The sequence below is a fragment of the Mobula hypostoma genome, chromosome 1, assembly GCF_963921235.1.
Source record: "Mobula hypostoma chromosome 1, sMobHyp1.1, whole genome shotgun sequence".
Classification (NCBI taxonomy): Eukaryota; Metazoa; Chordata; class Chondrichthyes; order Myliobatiformes; family Myliobatidae; genus Mobula; species Mobula hypostoma.
In genome coordinates, this window is record NC_086097.1 from 47,660,778 (window position 1) to 47,683,024 (window position 22,247).

At 39.2% G+C, this 22,247-nt stretch overlaps 1 protein-coding gene across 3 annotated transcripts in view; it reads right to left on the reverse strand.

Annotated features, from left to right (window-relative positions):
* ppp1r13bb (protein phosphatase 1, regulatory subunit 13Bb) overlaps positions 1–22,247 on the reverse strand; it is a 99,751-nt gene that overhangs the window by 64,711 nt on the left and 12,793 nt on the right. For 2 of the 3 annotated variants that reach the window (XM_063047962.1, XM_063047950.1), the window contains exon 2: positions 3,781–3,928. In XM_063047962.1, the coding sequence (XP_062904032.1) occupies positions 3,781–3,928 (148 nt within the window). Of the gene's footprint in view, positions 1–3,780; positions 3,929–5,242; positions 5,454–22,247 lie in introns of those variants that run through there. The other variant, XM_063047956.1, reaches the window with a different exon arrangement.

Below are 22,247 nucleotides of genomic sequence, written 5' to 3' on the forward strand. Positions count from 1 at the left end.
GCTTGCAAGTATAAGAAAAGCTATTTATTAACTTTTAACTGAGTACATTCATTAATTGTGGACCTATTTGTTTATCCATTAGTGAAGCAAATACTACTTCAGACAGCCACTTTCTCTGGTACTCATTTCACATACACACAGGTTCCTCTTAAATATTTCCCCTCACCTTAAACGCATGTCCTTGAGTTCAAGATTCTCCAGTGAGAAGGAGACTGTATACATTCATCCTTTCTGATCCCCTCATGATTTTAAGGTCACCTCTCAGTCTTCTACACTCTAAGGAATGAAGTTTTAAACTGCCCAATCTCGACCTGTAACTCAAGCCCTCTAGCTTGGTAGCATCTTTACAAATCTTTTCTACACTCTTTCCAGTTTACTAACATCCTTCCCAAACTTAACAATACTTAGTTGTTGGTGTCCAAAACTCAAACTCAATACTCCAGTGCAGCCTCACCAGTTTCCTATTCAACCTTACCATCTCCTCCCAGCTTTTATATTCAATGCCCTTAATAATTAAGACTAGGGCATCAAAAGCCTTCTTTATTACCCCATCTACCTTTGACTTCACTTCCAGAGAACCATGTATTCATACTCCAAGGTTCCTCAGTTCTGTAACACAGAAAGTGAATGCAGGACCCTGGGGAAAGTCTTACCTAGATTTAATTTTCCAAAGTTCAAAGTAAATTTATTATCAACGAACATATGTCACCATATACAACCCTGAGGTTCATTTTCTTGCAAGAGTTCACAGTAAATACAAAGAAACCATAAAAAACAAGCAAAATAACAATAATGATAAATAAATAAGCAATAAACATCAAGAACACGAGATGAAGAGTCCTTAAAGTGGGAACCAGCATCTCATCTAAAACTTCGACAAACTTCTATAGATGCACATTGGAGAATATATTAATTGGTTGCATCAAAGCCTGGTTTGGAAGCACCAATGCCCATGAATGCAGAAGTGGTGGATACAACCCAGCCCATCATGCGTAAATGGTGGGGGAGGGCTTTAACACATTTACACAGTGCATTGGCGCAGGAAAAGCAGCATTCATTTTCATGGACCCTCACCATCGAGGCTATGCTCTCTTCTTGCTGCTGCCGTCATCAGGAAAGAGGTACAGGGACCTCAAGACCACATCACCAGGTTTAGGAAGAGTTACTATCCATCAGCCATCGAACTCGAGCCAAAGGGGATATTTGGGTTTTATTGGGGTTTTTAGCACTGGAAATAGTTACATCCCGACATGTGCGACAGAAGCATGGTCGCATTGTGTATTCCAGGGACCAGCTGTTTGCGCTAATGCCAAATGGTTTAGCGAGCAGAGCGGCGACACTCCTGCTGAAATCTGGAGGAAAACACAGAGGATGCAGAGGGAGATCACAAAGTCGAGGAAAGAGGACCGGGTCGAGACAACAGAGACTTATGGAGAAGAGGAGTTCGGTGGGTAATAAAATGGATGAGTTCACGGCGCTAGCCAGGCGTCAGAGAACATTTCAGGAGTGCAGTGTTATGTGTTTCACTGGAACGGGGCTGCACGAGGACATATCCGATCAAAACTTCCCCATGGACGGCTTCCAGACCGTCCGGCTGACCGGAAGTACACTGAGAGTGGTAAGCGTAAAGGAGTTGGGTGCTTACTGTTCTGGTTAACAATAGATGGTGCAATCCGGGTCATATTACGATCCAGGAACGTGTTTGTAGACCGGATATTGAACTTTTTGCTGTTGGACTTCGGCCATATTCCACCGAGATACAACACTGGGCGGCACGGAAGGTCGTTCCAGCCTGTGGCCATCGAACTTGCAGCTCCTCCCGTGGAGGGTCAGACACCCTGAGCCAATAGACTGGTCCTGGACTTATTTTCCATCTGGCATAGTTTGCATTTTATTGTTTGATTGTTTGTGGTTTTTGTATTGCTATATTTATGCTCTATTCTTGGTTGGTGCAGCTGTAACGAAACCCAATTTCCTTCGGGATCAATAAAGTATACCTGTCTGTCTGTCTATAACTTCATTCACCCCAACACTGAACTGTTCCCACAACCTATTGTCTAACTTTCAAGGATTCTTCATCTCATATTTCTCAATATTTATTATTTTCCTTTTCTGTTTTTTTCTTTGTATTTACTGTGAATGCCTGCAAGGAAGTGAATCTCAGGGTTGCATACAATGACATACATGTATTTTGATAGCAAATTTACTTTGAACTTTCCAAAATGGACCACCTGGCACTTAACCTGAATTAAACTCCATTTTCCACTCTTTGACCCACTTACTGAATTTTGAATAACCTTCTTCATCCTCTACTATAGCAACAACCCTTGAATCTTCTGACCAGTATTTTAATACAAGCAATGACGATGGCAAGAAATAACATAAAACCATTATTGGTATGGCTTTATTAATATGGAATCAATAAACAACTTCAGAAAAATGGTCGTGAGTGAGTGAGCACAATTAATTGGGATGGCAATTCAGAATCACATTCATGTACTGGGTGTTAGCTTGAGGTATTTTTTTGTAACAATGCATTGCAACAAATTCTTACTTCTAAACAAGGCTAATTTTTTTTTATATAACTTTACTTCAACGTGTAGCTTTGAAAATTCTGTAATATTAGGATGCATTGACATTGAATGTCAACCTTACTCAGCCCCTCACACACCAGGTATCCCTCCTTTGTAGAGTATTTTCTGTGTGAAGGTGTTAGGGCATATTCTGGAGTTAGAGCATGTACCAAGTATTAATCTGAACATCAACCAATTTTCAGATCTAGATTTGAATACGAATTTAAAAAGGCAGCTCAGAATAGTAAATTGCAGACCAGGAAACACCTAATTAACCAATACAAGTCTGCATATGCATGAATGCAATTAACACCCTATTGCATGAATACGACTCAGAGACTACAGTAATTAAGTCATTTGGGGTGCCTTGGTGGGAAGACCAAGGAATTTGAGAAATTACATGCTGTAATGTTGGGTTGAAGAAGCTGGATCTCCATAGGAGCCACAAGTCATTATTAGCAGATAAATAATTCTTTGAAGTATTTATGTAGCTTTAGTCATCTTCCACCCTTAATAGAAGTGAATATACTTACTGATTTCTGAGAATATTTCCTATTAAAAGCCAATATGCTTCCCCAAGTTTGCTCTTGTCCAGAATGTAGCTGCAGTTCGTATCACGCTAAATAGCAATTGCCTTCATTTTCATTTCTGCACTCACAATCCTAACATAAGCCTTTTGTGAAAAAGTTCCATATTTTTAACCTTGAGATTAAAAGTACTAACAATATTCAATTTTTAAAACTTAAAGTCCCTAAATTGACTTACACCATTGGGACACACAAGTGGAAACGACCTCTGTCTTTTATAGCAAAGCCTTCCATAAATGGAAAATTTTCTCCCAGACTTTTCTTTAAAGAGCTTACAGCATATCCCAATAGACTTGTTAAATCACTGTTGTATTAATTCTGCTTCACTCATATTCATTTTTTCCACATTACCTTTTAATTTTGTTCCGAGAAAATTTACAACGTGAACATTTAGTACCTGGAGCTTGTTGATCATTCATAACAGAATACAAAGGTGTTTTTTGAAATTTTGAAATTCCATGAAATTTTGAATTAATTAGAATTAGTTGGGTCTTTGTCTGCCAACTGACAGTAATAGGGTCTGATGAATATACAGGTTTTGGGACATCCAAAACTGGCAGAGCACAGACAAAAGTATGTATTTTGAAGATAAAATAGATGGTGCACAAGTGCAAACCTACCATTCCCTCGCCACACCTCAGCCAAGTGGCAACCAATCTCACCAGGCTCTTTGCAAAATTCAACAACATCTCGACATGTTGTTTCAGGGGTTATGGGGACTTCAGCAAAACTCTGCTCATTGCTGCTCAAGTAAACAGTCAATATCATCTGCAAAAAAAAAATGATAATCTAAAATTAGGTTTACAAGGCTTTTTTTAATCTTATGTCCACCAAAGTCTCTGAAGACTACCATGCTGCCAACATATTTAAAAGGCCAGAATAAATCAAAACAAATGTGAATATTTTAAACATATTAATAAAAAGTATTGCTTTCAAATCTAGAGAAATAAATTCAGTGATAGAAATGTGTTATAGCAAATCTTATATGGATAAACAATCTATAGCAAGGGTCCCCAACCTTTTCTTAAAATGACATGGACCCCTACATTAACTAAGGGGTCTGTGAACCCCAGGTTGAGAACCTCTGATCTGTAGTATAGCTAGTTCAATGAAACATCCATAATAAATTTAATGCAAGCTGATTTTACAAACATTTCCAAAACGCTCATGTAACAAAGTGTACCAAATATCCCAGTTATCAACAAGTTAACTGCACAATTTTTCATGGCCACTGCAAAGCTAATATTAGTAATGACTCACAGGAACTATGCTTGTGTCTATATTACACAACACACAAAAATCATTAATCATTTAAATTAAAAAATAAATTACAGGCTAATTTAATAGTTTGCACACTCATTTCATAAAAAAAAATCAAAATATCTCATCCCAGTTACATTGGTTACCAGCATCAACAAGTTTGGTTAATCTTAATTTGCAAATTGTGGAAAAATAACTAAAAGTCAGTCTGAATGAACTGGATTTTGTTCATTCCTGTATTACATTTTCCATAACTCCCTTCACCAACACTGTGATAAAAAAAATTCAAAAAAAAGTTAATTTGAAGCCAAAACTAAAATTAGACCGTTTCTAGAATGGGTAGCTGAACATTTAGATCCCCTCCCCCCATGTACAAACTGACACTCTTCTGTCAGGAATGAACATCAAAACTAGCTCCCTCCAATTCAGGATCATAGTGTTCAAAAATTATGATTATGAAAAATATACTACTGTGCCTTTCGCAGAATACTACCTGAAGCAATTTTACTGCAAGGGAAAAAACTTCTGCATGTACCAGCAAAATGTACGACAGCATACCAATTAGAAGACAACTAAACCAAATTGTATCTACACTATTAAAATGTACCTCATTTCAAAGACTGCAGAAAATGAAGGATTCATCAGAACACAAACAATAACAGGATCACTCACTTTAAAATTCTGCTTTACAAAAGATCAGTAGCAGTTGACACTGATGATTAAAAAATTTTTAACTTGATGTTTGCAGACAGTTCAAAATGACAAAGTAAGCATTCATATAATGAACTTCTTCGTTACATTAGCTCAAAACACTGCAATTACCTTGCCATGCCCAAAATTCCCCTTATTCTTGAAAAAGTGCTCATGTCTAATTTTCTTCTTCAGCCAAAAAATTCTAACTAGCCTACATCAAACACTGGAGCACCATTGTACAAAACTAGCTAATAAAAAAAATAAAAACAAGGAGAAAATAAACAGAAGTTTCAATGGACTGCAAGAGTGTTCCAAGGAAAGTAGCTCAGGTCTCTACACAAGCTCAAACTTAAAATCAGTTTCACAGCCTTGGCAGACGTCATGGAATCCGTGTGGTACAAGAATCAAATGCATACTTTTGCATTAAGTCCTGATAAGATGACCTGAATAAAGCAAAGCTTTTACTATTGAAATCAAGTACATATGAAGTTCATCACTTTCTGATGCTAATTTTGTTTAAAGAAAAAGCCCTATATTTTAAACTCAAGGAAAATTCTTCAATGCTGGAGTTTAAAAAAAGGATCAATTCCCCCTTAGCTGATAGAATGCAGTTTGGCAACGTGCACTCCGGAACACCAGATGCAGGATGTTGATCTTGCACTTTCAACCCTGCAGTATACAGTCATATCACTACAATACCAAGAAAATAAATATGTTCCACACATTGTGTGTAGCTCCATTTTCATATCTTAGGATTGGGAATTCCATGCTTCACTGAAGTCATGCATTTTAACCCACCACTTAAATATGTTTTACTTTGGCTTCTATGTTGTATAAATAAACAATAATCTGCTTGCCAACTACATTTATAGATCAGCTTTAACACATACTTTACAGCACCTCAAAAGTTGCACTATCAAATAAAAAGATACGTGGGTAGATTTTAAAACTTGATCAAGGGTTCCTGTAAGGTGATAAAATTCCTTATCGTTCTTTTTACAAATGACAAAAAAATATTGTTTTCTGTTGTACAGATTAAACCATTTAAAACTCGGTAGAAGATTAGTACAGCTGCTGCGCAAGGCCTGAACCCCAGCTTCATTCCTGACTTCAGATACTTACTTTGGTGAGAATACAAGGATAAATTTTAAAAATTGGATTAATATAGGATCAGTTTAAAATGTGGTAGTCGATGTAGACTCTTTGGGCCAAATGACCTGTTCCAATGCTGCATGATTCGAAAATCAGATGTGCACAACTGACCAGATTACCTCAAAACTCTAGAGATTGACAGGCAATTGCTTACAACAAGATTTTAAGAATGAGGTGCAATGCAACTGAGCAACAGTAAACAAGCAGAGTGAATGAGACTTGGTCAGAGTTGCGACCAGTTTAAATTGAAGTGTGGTGGTTGGGAGACTATCCAGGAGTGTGGAACATTACATTGCCCTATTTGAATTTAGCATTCTTTAAAAGTAAGCTCCCTAAACATAATTAGAAATGGTTAAAAGAAATTGTAAAATGTTTTTGCTCCCAACCTCCACATGTAGTTTGCTGACTGCAGTATAGCAGTTGCAAAAATTATAATCTATTTCTGCTCAAGGCATACAAAATAGGAAAAAAAAACTTTAGCAAGAAATTACCATTCTCAAAAGGGAGTATTTCCAGAGGTATACTGAGAATACTGAAGTGGAGGTCATCAGCATAGTTATCAGAGATAGAAACACCAATCTTACATTACAGCTAGTAGCATCCAGTAATTTCAAATTATTTGTTTCCTCTCCCCTCCAATTTAAATACCCATAAAAACAGGATTAGAATAAAGCCATTTGGTCTAATGAGTCTGCTCTGTCATTCAATCATGGCTAATTTATTATCCCTCTTAACCCCAATCTCCTGTCTTTGCCCCACAATCTTTAATGGCCTAATCAAGAACCTACCAATCTCCACTTTAAATATCACAAACAAGAGAAAAATCTGCAGATGCTGGAAATCAAAGCAACACAGAAAATGCAGGAGGAAATGCAAGGTGGGGGGAGAGAAGGGAGTAGGTGATAGGTGAAACTGGGATAGCAGGAGGGGTGAAGTACTGTAAAGAGCTGGGAAGTTGATTTGCGGAAGGGCTGGAGAAGGGAGAATCTGACAGGAGAGGACAGATGGCCATGGAAGACAGGAGGGGAAGGAGCATCGGGGGGGGGGGTGATAGGCAGGTAGTGAGATAAGGTAAGAGAGGGAAAAGAAAATGGGGAATGGTGAAAGGGGTGGGGGAGGGGGTTAAATTAACAGAAGTCCAAGACATTGATGTTCATGCCATCAGGTTGCAGGCTTCCCAGACAGAATATGAAGGTGTTGTTCCTCCAACCCGAGTGTGGCCTCATCGCTGCAGTAGATGCTGTGGACTGATATGTCGGAATGGGAAGTAGAATTAAAATGGGTGGCACAGGGAGATTCTGCTTTTACTGGTGGACAGAGCGTAGGGGCTCAGAGAAGTAGTCTCCCAATCTACGTCAGGTCTCACTGATATACAGGAGGCCACATCAAGAGCACGTGATGCAGTAGATGACCCCAGATTCACAGGTGAAGTGTTGCTTCACCTGGAAAGACTGTTCGGGCCCAGAATGGTAGTGAGAGAGGTGTAGAAGGTCGTGTGGCACTTGTTTTGCTTGTAAGGATGTGCAAGGAGGGAGATCAGTGGGGAGGGATAAACGGATAAGGGAGTCCTTTAGGGAGCAATCCCAGCAGAAAGTTAGGGGGAGGAAAAAAATGTGCTTGGTAGTGGGATCCCATTGAAGATAGCGAAGTTACACAGAATTATGTGTTGGATGCTGAAGCTGGTGGGTGATAAGTGAGGACAAAAGGAGCTCTTTTGGTGGGGTGGTGGGTAGATGGGGTGAGAGCAGATATGCGCGAAATGAAAGAGATGCAGGTGAGGGCAGCATTGATGGTGGAGGAAGAGCAGCCCCTTTCTTTGAAGGAAGAGGACAGCTCCTTAGTTCTGGAATGAAAAGCCTCATCCTGAGAGCAGATGCAGTGGAGACGGAGGAATGAGAGAAAGGGATGGCATCCACTTTAAATATACCCATTGCAGCCTGTAGCAATGAATTCCACAGACTCAGCACCATCTGGCTAAAGAAATCGCTCCTTATCTCTGTTCTAAAGGGATACCCCTGTCTTCAGAAACTATGCCCTCTGGTCCTAGACTTTCCTACTATTGTAAACATCCTCTTTGTGTCCAGTCTATTTAGGCCTTTTAATATATTTCAATAAGATCCCCCATCATTCTTCTAAACTCCAGCAAGGACAGACCCAGAGCGAAACACCCCTCATACAGTAACCCCATCATTCCTGGGATCATTCTCGCGAACCCCTTCTGAACCCTCTCCAATGCCAGCACATACTTTCTCAGATAAGGGGCCCAAAACTACTCACAATGCTCCGAATGCAATCTGACCAATGTCTTATAAAACCTCAGCATTACATCCTTGCTTTTATACTCTAGTCCTCTTGAAATTAATGTCAATATTACATTGTCTTCTTTACTACCGACTCAACCTGTAAGTTAACATTTAGGGAATACAGCACTAGGACACCTAAGACCCTTTGCACCTTTGATTTCCGAATTTGCTTCCCATTTAGAAAAAAGTCTTTACTACTTCTACCAAAGTGCATCATCATACACCTCCCTATACTGTATTCCATTTGCCACTTTTGTCCATTCTTGTAACCTATTCAAGCCCTTCCACAGATTCCCCACTTCCTCAGCACTGCCTACCCTCCATCTATCTTTGTATTATCCATAAACTTGGCCACAAAGCCATCAATATTGTCATCCAAATCGTAAACATATTACATGAAAAGAAATGGTCCCAACATAGACTCCTGTGGAACACCACTAATCACCGCAGCCAACCAAAAAAGGCCCTTGTATTCCCACTCTTTGCCTCCTTCCTGTCAGTAAATCCCCCGTCCAAATGGAAAGAAATTTACTCTTCACATAAATTATGCACAAATTAATTTGCAAATGACTACTTTACTAGACAATTTTACTAAACACCACGTAGACTTGTGAAACACTGTAGAGTTAGAATTTCATGACTAATCAGTCAAAAATGTTTCCTTAGTTTTTATAAGATAAATAGTAACTACATAGCAGATTCCCACCAATTCTTCTCGATATGATAATTTCTTTTGTTGACCTACCATACTCTTTCAAATAAATATATTGTTCTTGGGATGCTCACAGATGTGACTGAAAACAGTAATATAGTGGTTTAAGATTAGGTTCAGCGGCTCAATCAAATACCTAGGGGCTCTGAACCAACAGGTGCATCTGAATATAAAGTGTTCCCACCTGCATGGCCACCCACACCATGCCTGCAGATAATATTCAGACATACTAAAAGCTTGATAAATACGCTGACCCAGACCTATCACCCAAATGTGAAAATTGAAATAAACTTACCATTTTGCTTATTAAAACCAAATCAAAATAAACATCCAAGCTAAAACCAACGACCTAAACAGGTCACAAACAAAAGAAAAATCTGCAGATGCCGGAAATCCAAACCACATGCCCAAAATGCTGGAGGAATTCAGCAGGCCAGGCAGTATCTACGAAAAGAGTACAGTCGACATTTTTCCATAGATGCCGCTTGGTCTGCTGAGCTCCTCCAGCATTTTGGGTGTGTGACCTAAACAGATGCAATGTTAAATTTTCTGTACTATACATTCAGGGTGACACACTGTTTTCTGCTTTTGTGTTTGGAATTTTATTTTCATGCCCATCTCTTAAAAATCACAAGACAACAGATTACTGCAATTGGAGAAGCATTCAATTTAATGTTAAACCTACAGACAGATTTACTGGTACACAATACATGGAAACAACTTTCCTGCTTATGGGTGGAATTAGGACACACCAATAAACAAAGCAGGGAAATAGGCCTCGTCATATTATTACATGCACATGCAAATTCCTATAATGGTCTGACAATTAAAGTATGCATGGATGGGGGAGGGGGAGGAGGGGAAGGAATAAATTACATCACATTTTAAAACCGCATCTGATTACATCAGATGTTGTTTTGCAATAATTAATGTATCACATTTATAACTTACCTGTACTTGGAATGCACACGACTTTTCCCAAACGTATTTTGAATCACATTTATTATCACTGACATATGTTGTGAAATTTATCCACCAAGTACAATTCCACATTCCCCCATGTATTTTAATAATGTACAAAAGGTGACCAAGTTGTCTAGTTTCAAGAGCAGGGCTCTTTCAGTGACTTCCTTTTGCATAATTTAATATGTACCTGACAGTTATAACAATTAAAATGGATACTTCAAGCATTACTTACTTTTCCTGCAAATTTATTGTTTTATCTTAAAGATTTCTTTCTATTCAGTGAGAAAACCAGAGCAAAGTAGTAAGAAAAATAAAACACTGTTAAAGTTCAAGTAAAAAGAAAAGACTAGTGGGGCAAGTGTGGTCTCTGATAGCAATAACAGAATTAATCATTGAGGAAAAGAAAATTTGCAGAGGTCACTCAAGTCTGCAAATTTCTCAAAAATGCCAGAAATCAAGAATCTAGTGCAAATTATTAAAATAAATTATTAGTTTAAAATAAACTAACTACTGATACAAAACTGATAAATTCTAAGGACCAGATGATCTCATTCCAGAGTTTTCAGAGAAACAGCTAAAAAGATATTGGAGGCTTTAGCTTCCATTTCCCAAAATTCTATAAATTTTCTAATGATTCCTGCAAATTGAAGGTAGAAAATAGCCCCACTATTTAAGGGAAGGAGAGAGAAAACAGGAAACTACTGACCAGTTTGGGATCAATAGCTGGAAAATTGGTGAAATCTACAATAAAAGGATACAATATTTAGATATTGTAAATTAGATTTATTAAGGGAAATTGTTTCTTTAATTTATTACAGTTCTTTTAAGATTAATGTAGTAGAATATTTAAGGTGGAACAAGTGTATATGGTATACTAGGAGTTTCAGATGGATTTCTCCAAGGTCCAAAGGACCACTTAAGATTTGAGGATGTAGTATTGGGCGTAATTTAATAGCATAGATTAAAATTCATTAACAGATTTTTATTTCAAAAGAAAAACAGTTCTATTTTAACTTCATCAGTCCACAAGACTTGTTTCCAAAATGCATCAGGCTTGTTTAGATGTTCCTTTGAACCTTTTGAATAAAACTTTTTGGCCGCAATGAGCAAAGGTATGTTTGGAGAAAAAAGGGTACAAAATTTCATGAAAAGAACACCTCTCCAACTGTTAATCACGGGGGTGGATTGATCATGCTTTGGGGCTTGTGTTGCAGCCAGTGGCACGGGGAACATTTCACTGGTAGAGGGAAGAATGAATTCAATTAAATACCAGCAAATTCTGGACGCAAACATCACACCATCTGTAAAAAAGCTGAAGGTGAAAAGAGGATGGCTTCTACAACAGGATAATGAACCTAAACACACCTCAAAATCCACAATGGACTACCTCAAGAGCCGCAAGCTGAAGGTTTTGCCACGGCCCTCACAGTCCCGACCTAAATATCATCGAGAATCTGTGGATAGACCTCAAAAGAGCAGTGCATGCAAGACCACCCAAGAATCTCACAGAACTAGAAGCCTTTTTCAAGGAAGAATGGGTGAAAATCCCCCAAACAAGGATTGAAAGACTCTTAGCTGCCTGCAAAAAGCGTTTACAAGCTGAGATACTTGCCAAAAGGAGTGTTACTAAGTACTGCCATGCAGGGCGCCCAAACTTTTGCTTCAGGCCCTTTTCCTTTTTTGTTATTTTGAAACTGTAAAAGATGGAAATAAAAAGTTTTCTTGCTTAAAATATTAAAGAAATGTGTCATCTTTAACTTTATGCCTTTTGAAAATCAGTTCATCTTTTACTCGCTTAGCTATTCATAGGAACAGAAATTTTGACCAGGGGTGTCCAAACTTCTGCATGCCACTGTATATATACATATTAGTTAAATTAAAAATAGTGCAAAATCCCCAGAAATAATAAAAATGAGCTAGTGTTCATGGGTTCAATGCACATTTAGAAATCAGATGACAGAGGGGAAGAAACTGTTCCTGAATCGCTGAGTGTCTCTCTTCAGGTTTCTGTACCTCCTTCCTGACGGCTACAGATCCTGGGTGATGGGGTCCTTAATGATGGACTCCATCTTTCTGAGGCATTGCTGCTTGAAGGTGTTTTGGACACCATGGAGGCAAGTACCAAGATGAAGCTGATAATTTTACAACTTTCTGCAGCTTCTTTCGGTCCTGTGTAGTCATCATCATCAGGTGCCATGCCCAGTTTGAGCTTTGACTGCCATGGCCCACACACTCCTGTTTCCGGTCAAGTGGATCAATTCATTGGTATTCATTTCCAGTTCTCTGGCTTCTGTCTCCATCATTATTTGTCTTTAACTTCCTCTTGATTTCTTCCCTTCAATCTTTCCCATAATTACCATGCATTCTAACTCCTCTTTCATAATCACATGTCCAATGAAGTCACATTGCCTTTTCATGATCTCATACGTTATTTCTCTTTTTGTGCTTGCTCTGTTCATGACATCCTCATTAGATATTCATTTCGTCCATGATATTCTTTGCATCCTCCTCAAAAACCACATCTCTGCTGCTTCAATTCGTTTCCTCATGTTACTAGATATTGTCCAACATTCTGAGCCATATAACATAACTGGATAAATGTAACATTTTAGTGCTCTGAGGCAGGTTGTCATGCCTAGTTTAGTGTTGGTCAGTATACTCTTCATTTTTGTAAAGGTGTCTTTTGCCATCCCTGTTCTTCTTTTGATGTCCATGTCGCACCTGCCATCTGAAGTCACCCAGCTTCCTAAGTAGCAAAAGTTCTGTACTTGTTTTATGTCTTCCCCATTTATTCTCAGCCTGCAGACAGGATTCTCCTTCTTTTTGGATATCACCATACATTCTGTCTTTTTGCAATTGATAGACAGACCCATTTTTGCACTTTCTTCAACAACTATATCAATTAAGTTTTGTAGTTCTTCCTCCGTACTTGCAATTAACACAGTGTCATACGCATAACTAAAATTATTGATGTTTTCACCGCCAACTTTGTCTCTTATTATGACTCTAAACTGCAACTGGTGACGAGGCTCTGACTGGGGATTTACAGACCTTTGGGGAAGTGGAGTTACCCCTTAGGCATTCATTACTCCCAGGGCCGCTCTGACCCAGAATGGTAACACCTGCAAGGGTTCCTGCTCAAGATACGAGCCAAGGCCAACGGCGGAACAGGCAGGTTCAGTAACTGAACTTATGACGGAGAAGGCAGGTGACCTACAACCTCAAATGTCAACAGCTATGGTACAGGCAGATGAACATTTGGGAAGAAAAATGGCGACTTCTTTAGTTTGCCCAACGGAAGGCAATAGCAAACCACTGTTGCTAGATACTAGGGTTCCTACAATCTATTTGCTAAGAAAACCATGGTCAAACTCAAAATGTATCGTATAACAACAGTGTCAAGAGGATCTTCAAGACAAATCTGAAGATGCTTCGCTTGGTAGGGTTGATTCTGGGCAGCAGGGGATGCCCGACTGTCATCAAGCTACTACTCATAAAATTCAAATAACACGAAGTTCATTGGACAGGTGCTGGAACATGTCAGAATAGAAATAAAACACTATTCTTGTGGAACATCCCATACTAATGGAGTAGGAATTTCTTAAAAATGAAAACATGGCAAAAAAGTGTTTTAGTACATTGGGCAATATCAGAAAGAGTGCTCCTTGTTAGATTCAGAGGACAACCATTTGATTTAGCAGTTATACAGGTATATGTACCAACAACGGATGAAACAAATGAGGATATAAATATATTCTATGAAGAGCTTGAACAAGCAAAGAATGGATGCAAATTTCAAGATATTGTTATTGTCATGGGAAATCCAAATGTAGGACAAGGTGCTGATGGAAATACTATCGGAAAATTTGGACTAGGGGAAAGAAATGAAAAAGGCGAGAAATAGGTAGAATGGTGTAAGATGAATAATCAGGTCATTATGAATACCTACTTTAAGAACCATTCGAGACGCTTATGGACCTGGAAAAGTCCAGGTGATAACACCAGAAATCAAATTGACTTAATTACTATCAACCAAAGATTTAGAAACTCAGTGACTCAATGCAAACCATATCCAGGTGCAGATTGTAATAGTGACCATAACCCAGTAATACGTCATGTAAAAGTAAAACCTAAAAAATTAAAGCAGCAAAAATCAAAGAAAACTTAAGACAAAAATTTACAATTGAAGTAAGGAATAGATTTAAAAGTCTAGAAATAGGATCTGTTGAAGATGATAGCAATCACGTAGAAATGAAGTTTAACTCTCTAAAGGACGCCTTGTCATCAGCAAAGTCAGTGATTCCTAAACAAGAAAAAAGCATAAAGAATAAATGGATGACAGATGAAATCAAGAATCTAATGGAAGGAGACAGAAGAAAGCAAATCCTATAGAATATAAGTCCTTAGATAAAAAAAAGTTAAAAGCTTATGTCAAAAAGCCAAAGAAGAATGGTTAAATCAGGAAGGTGAGCAATTAGGAAGAATCCCTGTGTAGTAGCCCTTCCTTATACCAGACAATGATGCAGACTGTCAGAATACTCCCCACAGCATATCTGTAGAAGTTTGTGTTTTTGGTGACACCAAATCTCCTCAAACTCCTAATGAAATATAGCCACTGTCTTGCCTTCTTTATAGCGGCATCAATAAGTCAGGACCTGGTCAGATCCTCATAGATCTTGACACCAGGAACTTAAAATAGCTCACTGTCTCCACTTCTCATCCTTTTATAATGATTGGTTCATGTTCTCTTGTCCTACCCTTTCTGAAGGCCACAATCAGCTCTTTGGGCTTACTGTCGTTGAGTATAAGGTTGTTGCTGCGACACCACTTAATTAGCTGGTATATCTCGCTCCTGTACACCCTCTCGTCTCAATCTGAGGTTCTGCCAACAACGGTTGTGTCATCATCAAATTTATAGATGGCATTTGAGCTATGACTAACCACACAGTCATGCAGTCAACCACGCAGTGGGCTAAGCACACATCCCTGAATGTTGATCATATTGTTTCAAATGAAGTAAAAAGTTATTGAATTTTTTTGCGGGGTATTAGCAAACTATTCTCTGAACATGGCCTTCCTTCGTTACAAAACCCAGTTTACTACAACCTAGTCTGAAACATTATGGGAATTCAAAAATGAAATTAATTATGCCCTTGATAGTTTTAATCTGTTATAGCATGGATCCCAAAATAATTAGGCATTCAGGTAATTAATAATAGCTTTTGGTGTGCTCTTTTTTTTCTGTAATGTTAATGTAGATATAAAATTTAACACCGATGGACAAAAACCTACCTAAACATTTTCTAAAAATATTCAGTCAATAAATGTGGTCTTCGCAGGTTGAGCCAGCACTTAATTGCCCATCTCTATTGGCTCTTTGAGAAGAGGTGGTGAATTGCCCTCTTGAACCGCTCTGGGGCCTTGAGGTGTGGGTTCTAGAATTTTGATCCAGCAACAATGAAGGAACAGTGATATACTTACAAATCATAATAGGGTATGGCTTGGAGTTTACTTCCAGGTGGTGTTCTCAGTTGTTGCTGCCCTAGTCCTGCCTGGCAGAGGGTGTTTGTTTAGAAGATGTTGTCTAAGAAGTCACTGCAGTGGATTCTGTCTATGGTATAAACTGCTCTTAATGTACACTGGTTGTCTATCAAGTGGGCTGCTACATCTTGTAAGGTGTTGAGCTTCTTATTACTTGCAAGTGAGGAGTAGTCCATCACACTCCTGACTTGAGTATTATAGAAATTCTACGGCAAAGTAAGTTAGGTGATATTACCTTGCCATGGGATTCCTAGCCTCTAACCCCCTTTTCCTGGAGCTACACATATTCTGTATAGGCTACTTCAAATTTTAAAAGAATTCAAAGTAGTACAAAACTTGATTGAAAATGCATTCTTAATAAGTTGCTAATATGTTGCAATAAGTCCAATGTGTCAAAGAGACATTTTTATTGTTTTTGACAAGAACCTATAATTTATGGGAGCTAGGGTTTTACTCTTTGGAGAGGAGGAGGATGAGGGGAGACATGATTGAGGTATACAAGATATTAAGAGGAACAGAGAGTGGACAGCCAGCGCCTCTTCCCCAGGGCACCACTGCTCGATACAAGAGGACATGGCTTTAAGGTAAGGGGTGGGAAGTTCAAGGTGGATATTAGAGGAAGGTTTTTTACTCAGAGTGTGGTTGGTGCGTGGAATGCACTGCCTGAGTCAGTGGTGGAGGCAGATACACTAGTGAAGTTTAAGAGACTACTAGACAAGTATATGGAGAAATTTAAGGTTGGGTGTTATATGGGAGGCAGGGTTTAAGGGTCGGCACAACCTTGTGGGCCGAAGGGCCTGTAGTGTGCTGTACTATTCAATGTTCTATGGATCAGTTTTAATAGCAATTTATATTATGAAGGGCATGAAGCATGGACAGAAGGGCACTTTGGTTCCAATGTGAGAAATTGTGCATAAAGTGATCTGAAGCAACCACTGAGAGGGATCGAGCCAATGGGATGATTGAGGAAAATGCGCATGTACTCATTGGGAGTTTAGAATGAGAGAAAATCTTTTTTTGTACCACATTGGATTCTGAGCATGGTTTGACAAGGTAACATTGCGAGAACTTTTCCCCTTACAGAGAATCACACTGCTAGCATTATTTCAGAATAAGGGTCACCCATTTAAAACAAGTCTGAGGACTGTAGTTCTTTGGAATCGTCTTGCTGTAAACCATATACTTTTTAAATCTTTCTCTCAAAGTTGATCTTACATACTCTTATTCTACACATTACTGTCAAGCTTTTGCCCACGCAAACCCACTAATAAACAGACCTCTCACAGATTTCATATTCCCTGCACCACTCACTTTCCAATCTATTTTTGGACCATCAGCAATTTAACAGATTCAGCCCACTTATTCAAGATATTAATATAGATTATAAACAAAGGCCCAGCATTAATCCCTGCAGCACCCCATGAGTTATAGGTCAAATTGCAGGAAAAAAGGATCAATCCCACTATGATCAAACCTGTAGACAGTTGCTGTTTGGTGTACTGATTTCTACCTGGCAAAGACTTGTCGCCAATTTTGGCACTTCTTAACACTCTGGACATCGATAAGCATCAGGCCAGTACCATAGTCACTATCTTCTTTCCCCTTAGAGATCTTTGCTTCAAAACCACAACATGTAACCTACTTCTACCTCCTCCTCTATATCCAAATCAAGAACACCCTAAAAGTTCTATTGTTTCAGCTATTACTATTCATTTATTCTATTCACTTTCTTTCCCACTTGCATCCCTGACATTCAGTGGATCATTCTGTTAATTTTTACAAGCTTCAAAGTTATCCCCCCCCCCACATTTTTTGATTGTCATTAGATTCCTATATTTTAACAAAAATCAATATCATCTTGAGAAACAAAACCTCATATTCTGATGGTACATTACAGCTTTCAAGTCAGAACAATACAAAAATAACTTCAGACAACAAACATCTAATTTGTGAGAACATGACAGCTCTGAAGAAAAGGTCATCCATCTGAAATTGAAACTTACTTTCTTTGCAGATACAATTGATCAGATTTACATTTCAGAAGTTTTCTACTTTTAGCTGTTTTCAGTTAGGCACTAATCCTTACTCTATGCTAATGGAATATCTCCAATATAACGAGCCTCTATATTTTATAGTAAAATTTTGTGGCACTTTAATTGAATGATTTATGGAGATCCAAATGCACTACCTATATCCACTATATCCAACTACCTACATCCACTCTGGTAGATCCATTGTCAAAATCAAAGAAAGGATATCAAACACTATTCCCTTATTCAAAAAAAAAGTAACTCATGTAAATTGCATTTCTAGCTTCTACAGCTCTGCTGTCTTAATGGGATTCCAACATTTTTCCAATGACAGCTACTAGACTGTCAAGTCTGATCTGGCAAATTTCAGTGGACAGATCGTTGAATGTAACTGGATGGGTACCAGTGCAAGTTTATGATAAGTTGCCAGATTCACATGCAATGTTCTGTGTTGGAGTGCAGCCTGGAAATTGCAAGTAGAACTCCAATGACAAATTTGTGATTTCTATAATTGTGTCAGTGCATCAAGCTTTCCAATATAGGAATAAAGACCTGCATCGCAATTTGGTACTGAACTGCCCTCATTTCACAGCAAGCTCCAGACCAAAGAATTAATGCAATATTTGATAAGACTTACCAGTCTACCTTTGCAAAATCATGCCAGACCACAGTTTAATGTTATTAAATGTCCTTAAGTAACAAGATCAATTTACAGTTTTACACTACTAAAACAGAAATAGAAGTACATCATGTTAAATGTTTATAAGTAAATAATCTTGAGTTTATAATAAATTTGATGACGGCTTAATGTTGAATGATGTCCACATTTTAAATTTTTGAACATGTATTCAATAGATCAACTGTACATCAATGTTTTTATAAATACACTAAAAACTAATTTTAGCAAAATTTCTTTTTTAACCAGCAGTAACAAAATACATTGTGAAATGTCTGAATTTTGAAGCAATTCACACATATTAAAATACCACACACAAACTGCTGGAGGAACTTAGCAGGTGAGGCAGCATCTATGGAAACGAGTACAGTTGACGTTTTGGACCGAGACCTTTCATCAGGACTGGAGAAAAAAAATGTACTGCAGGATTATTATTCCCCATGCTTCAATGTATTCGCGAAAGCACTAAATGGCTGTTAAGTTCTCACTATCCAAGGGATGCTGTACATTCACTCATATCAATGGTTACAAGTTAAACTTTAATCCTTGGCACATAGCCATGGTGTGCCAAAGCCCAGTGAAAGTGAGAATGTTGTACCACAACTGACAATAGCTTATTTACTCTGAGTATGTCATTCCTCCACAAGCATGTTACTGCCAATTGGTGACTGAGTTCAACAAAGAAAATAGTACGCACCTCTCCACCATCAATTGTTAAATTAAACCAAAAATGGAAAAAAAAATCAAAACTAATCAGAAAATTGAACTGTAAAATGTTGATTGTATCATCAGTTTGCAGCAAAACTTCCTGTTAACTGCAGGCTGCAAAAAAGATCTTGTATAACAAAATAACAATGCCAATCAATATTGTGGATAACTTAGAGCACACCACATATAGCAAGTACCATGAAAAGGAAGTTTATTCTGACTTCAATAAAGCTTTGCTAACACAGCAAGTTAACATAATGATCATAATAGCTGGAAAAATTCAGATCAGGTAGCGTCCAGAGATTGAAACAGATCAACATTCAAGTCAATGACCATTCATCTGAATAGATTGGAAGATCAATTACTTGAAATAATGTTTTCCTCTCTCCCTCTCCACAGATGCTGTCTGCCCTCCTGAGATCTTGCAGCTTTTTGTTTCTCATTTCCAGCAAGTTCAATTTTTTTTAAAAACCTAATTGCCAGAGTTACTCTTTTGGTGATAGAATTATGTCCTGTCTTTACAGCAGCCTTTTCCCAACCTTTTTTGCCCTGGAGGAATACTTGAAACAATTTTGAGGTCTGAGGGAACCCCTTATGTCCTGTCTTTACAGCAGCCTTTTCCCAACCTTTTTTGCCCTGGAGGAATACTTGAAACAATTTTGAGGTCTGAGGGAACCCCTTCATAAAAATTATTATAGCTACAACTCATGGTATGTTAGCGTGATAGTAAACAGCGAATTGGTCCGCGAGACCAGGCAGAAGAAAGGATGCCTAACAGCAAGTTGTCTGGTTAGACCTAGCCAACACCAATGGATCAATTCCACAAGTCCTCATCCAGCTGGCCTGGACCACTACATTATCCCGCCAGTAACGCAAGACACGATCACTAGCTACCTAGTAGGGTTCAAGCTACGCTTCACTTCAGCCCACTTTACAACCAGGTGGCAAGACCTCCAAAAAGGGATTCCAACAGGCTGTATCATTTCCCCCCAACTTGTTTGCTATGGATATGAATCTCCTCATAGCAACAGCAGCAGACGTAACTCAAAGCCCAGTGTTGGAGACTGGCATCCAACAACCAGCAATATGGGGTTCATGGATAACATAATGGTAACCACTCTAACCCATGTCCAAGCAAGGAGGATATTGGAAACCCAGACAATGCATGGCGATCAAAAAGGGCAAGGTTACTAGCAAGTTCAGTCTTCGAATACAGAGAGAAGTCATTCCAACCACAGAGGATAGCCTGCTAAAGTGTCTTGGAAAGTGGTTTAATCCAGCAATGATAGACAGTGCCAACATCACCGACACTGTCAAGCAGAATGAAGAGTGGCTGAAGAAGATTGACAAAGTCAGACTCCCTGGTAAATTTAAGACATGGCTGTACTAACATAGTCCATTACCAAGGCTGCTCTAGCTTTTCACAGTGTACAAGTTCCCCATGACTACTGTAGAAGGCATTGAGAGCAAAGTCAACAAGCACCCAAGGAGGTGGCTGGGAAACCCCCTCCCCCCCAAGTTTTTCTTCAGTGGGGCTCTACACAAGATCAGGCCAGCTACAGCTCCCATTGTCTTCAGAAGTGGAGGAGTTCAAGGTGGCAAAGTGTAGAGTTGTGTTAACTCTGAGGGGCCATGACGACAAGCTAACAAACCAAGCGGGAGTCACAACAAAAATCCAGTGAAAATGGGCCACCAACTAGGCCATGGACCAGGCAGTAAGCTCTCTGCAATTGAGACACATCACTGACAACCCATGGTTGGGACAGCAAGGCCCCGGCTCTGCACACATCCTATGAGATTGCGGGGGGGGGGGGAAGAGACATGGTCCAGCGAGAGGTACAGAACCATGAGGACGAAAGGTGGGTATTGAAGGCAATGGAGTTGAGGTCACAGGGCACCTGGACGAAACAAGATCTTCCCAAGTGCAAGATCACCTGGACAGAGCTTTGGAGACAACAGCCCTTTTGCACTTCTTTCCTCCTGCGGTCTGTGTATGGCACCCTCCCTACACCATCACAATAGGTCACATGGGGGCTGAGAAAAGACCTAACTGCAAGCTTTGTGGTCAGCAGGGTTCACAGAAACACATACTGTCAGGATGTAAAACAGTTTTAACACAAGACAGTATAGGGGGCGCCACAAGTTCCTGCAGTCCCTTGCTGACACACTGGAGCAGGAGAGGAATATATATATATAAAAAAAAAGACCAGCTGGCAGAGAGGCAAACATGGCAGTCATTTTCATCAAGGAGAGGGCCACACCAGTCACATCAAAGAGGCCAAAATCCAATCTGCTGAAAACTGTTAAATCATGGGAGATGAGGATCGATGTGGGAAGGAAGCTGCAGTTCCCAGAGATGGTGAAAACCACACTTTGACCAGACGTCGTACTGTGGTCTCCCAAAGACAAGAAAATCATTCTGGTGGAGCTCACAGTAACATAGAAGGAAGGATGCGAGGAGGTTCAAGAGAGGAAGGCCCTGAAGTACCAATCCTTAGTCCAGGAGTGCAGGGACGAAGAATGCAGATGTTGCTATATCCCATGGAGATCTGGCTGTAGAGGATTCCTAGCAAGGTCGCATGGAAGCTGCTGTCTGAACTGGGCTTCATGAAAAGAGCAAGAACCAAGCAGCTTGCAGTATGGGGGAGGAAGCAAGAAGAGCCTCTTGCTGGATTGGAGCAGGCAAGAGGAGTTGAACTAGAAGTCAGGAGCAGATGGGCAGTGACTTAGCTACCATTGCTGACCCATCAAATGGCGAGAGCAGTGGTTAAAGGTCAAAAAACTCTATAAAGGCTAGGCACCACCTGACAATTTCTGCTCCTGGCCAAAGGCCATGGTTACCTCATCAGGTAATTGAAAATAGCACCCCGCTGTATGATGCAAGTTGATACAATCCAAAAATAGTGTCAATACTCTTTTGAGTAGAGAATGAATTTTTAGCCAACCTTTCTTGAAAAACAAAAACAGACAGTTAAGCTTAGCTTACCTCTCGAAATTAATCTTTCTTTCCTTTCCATAGAATTTAACACTCATAAGGCAAACATAA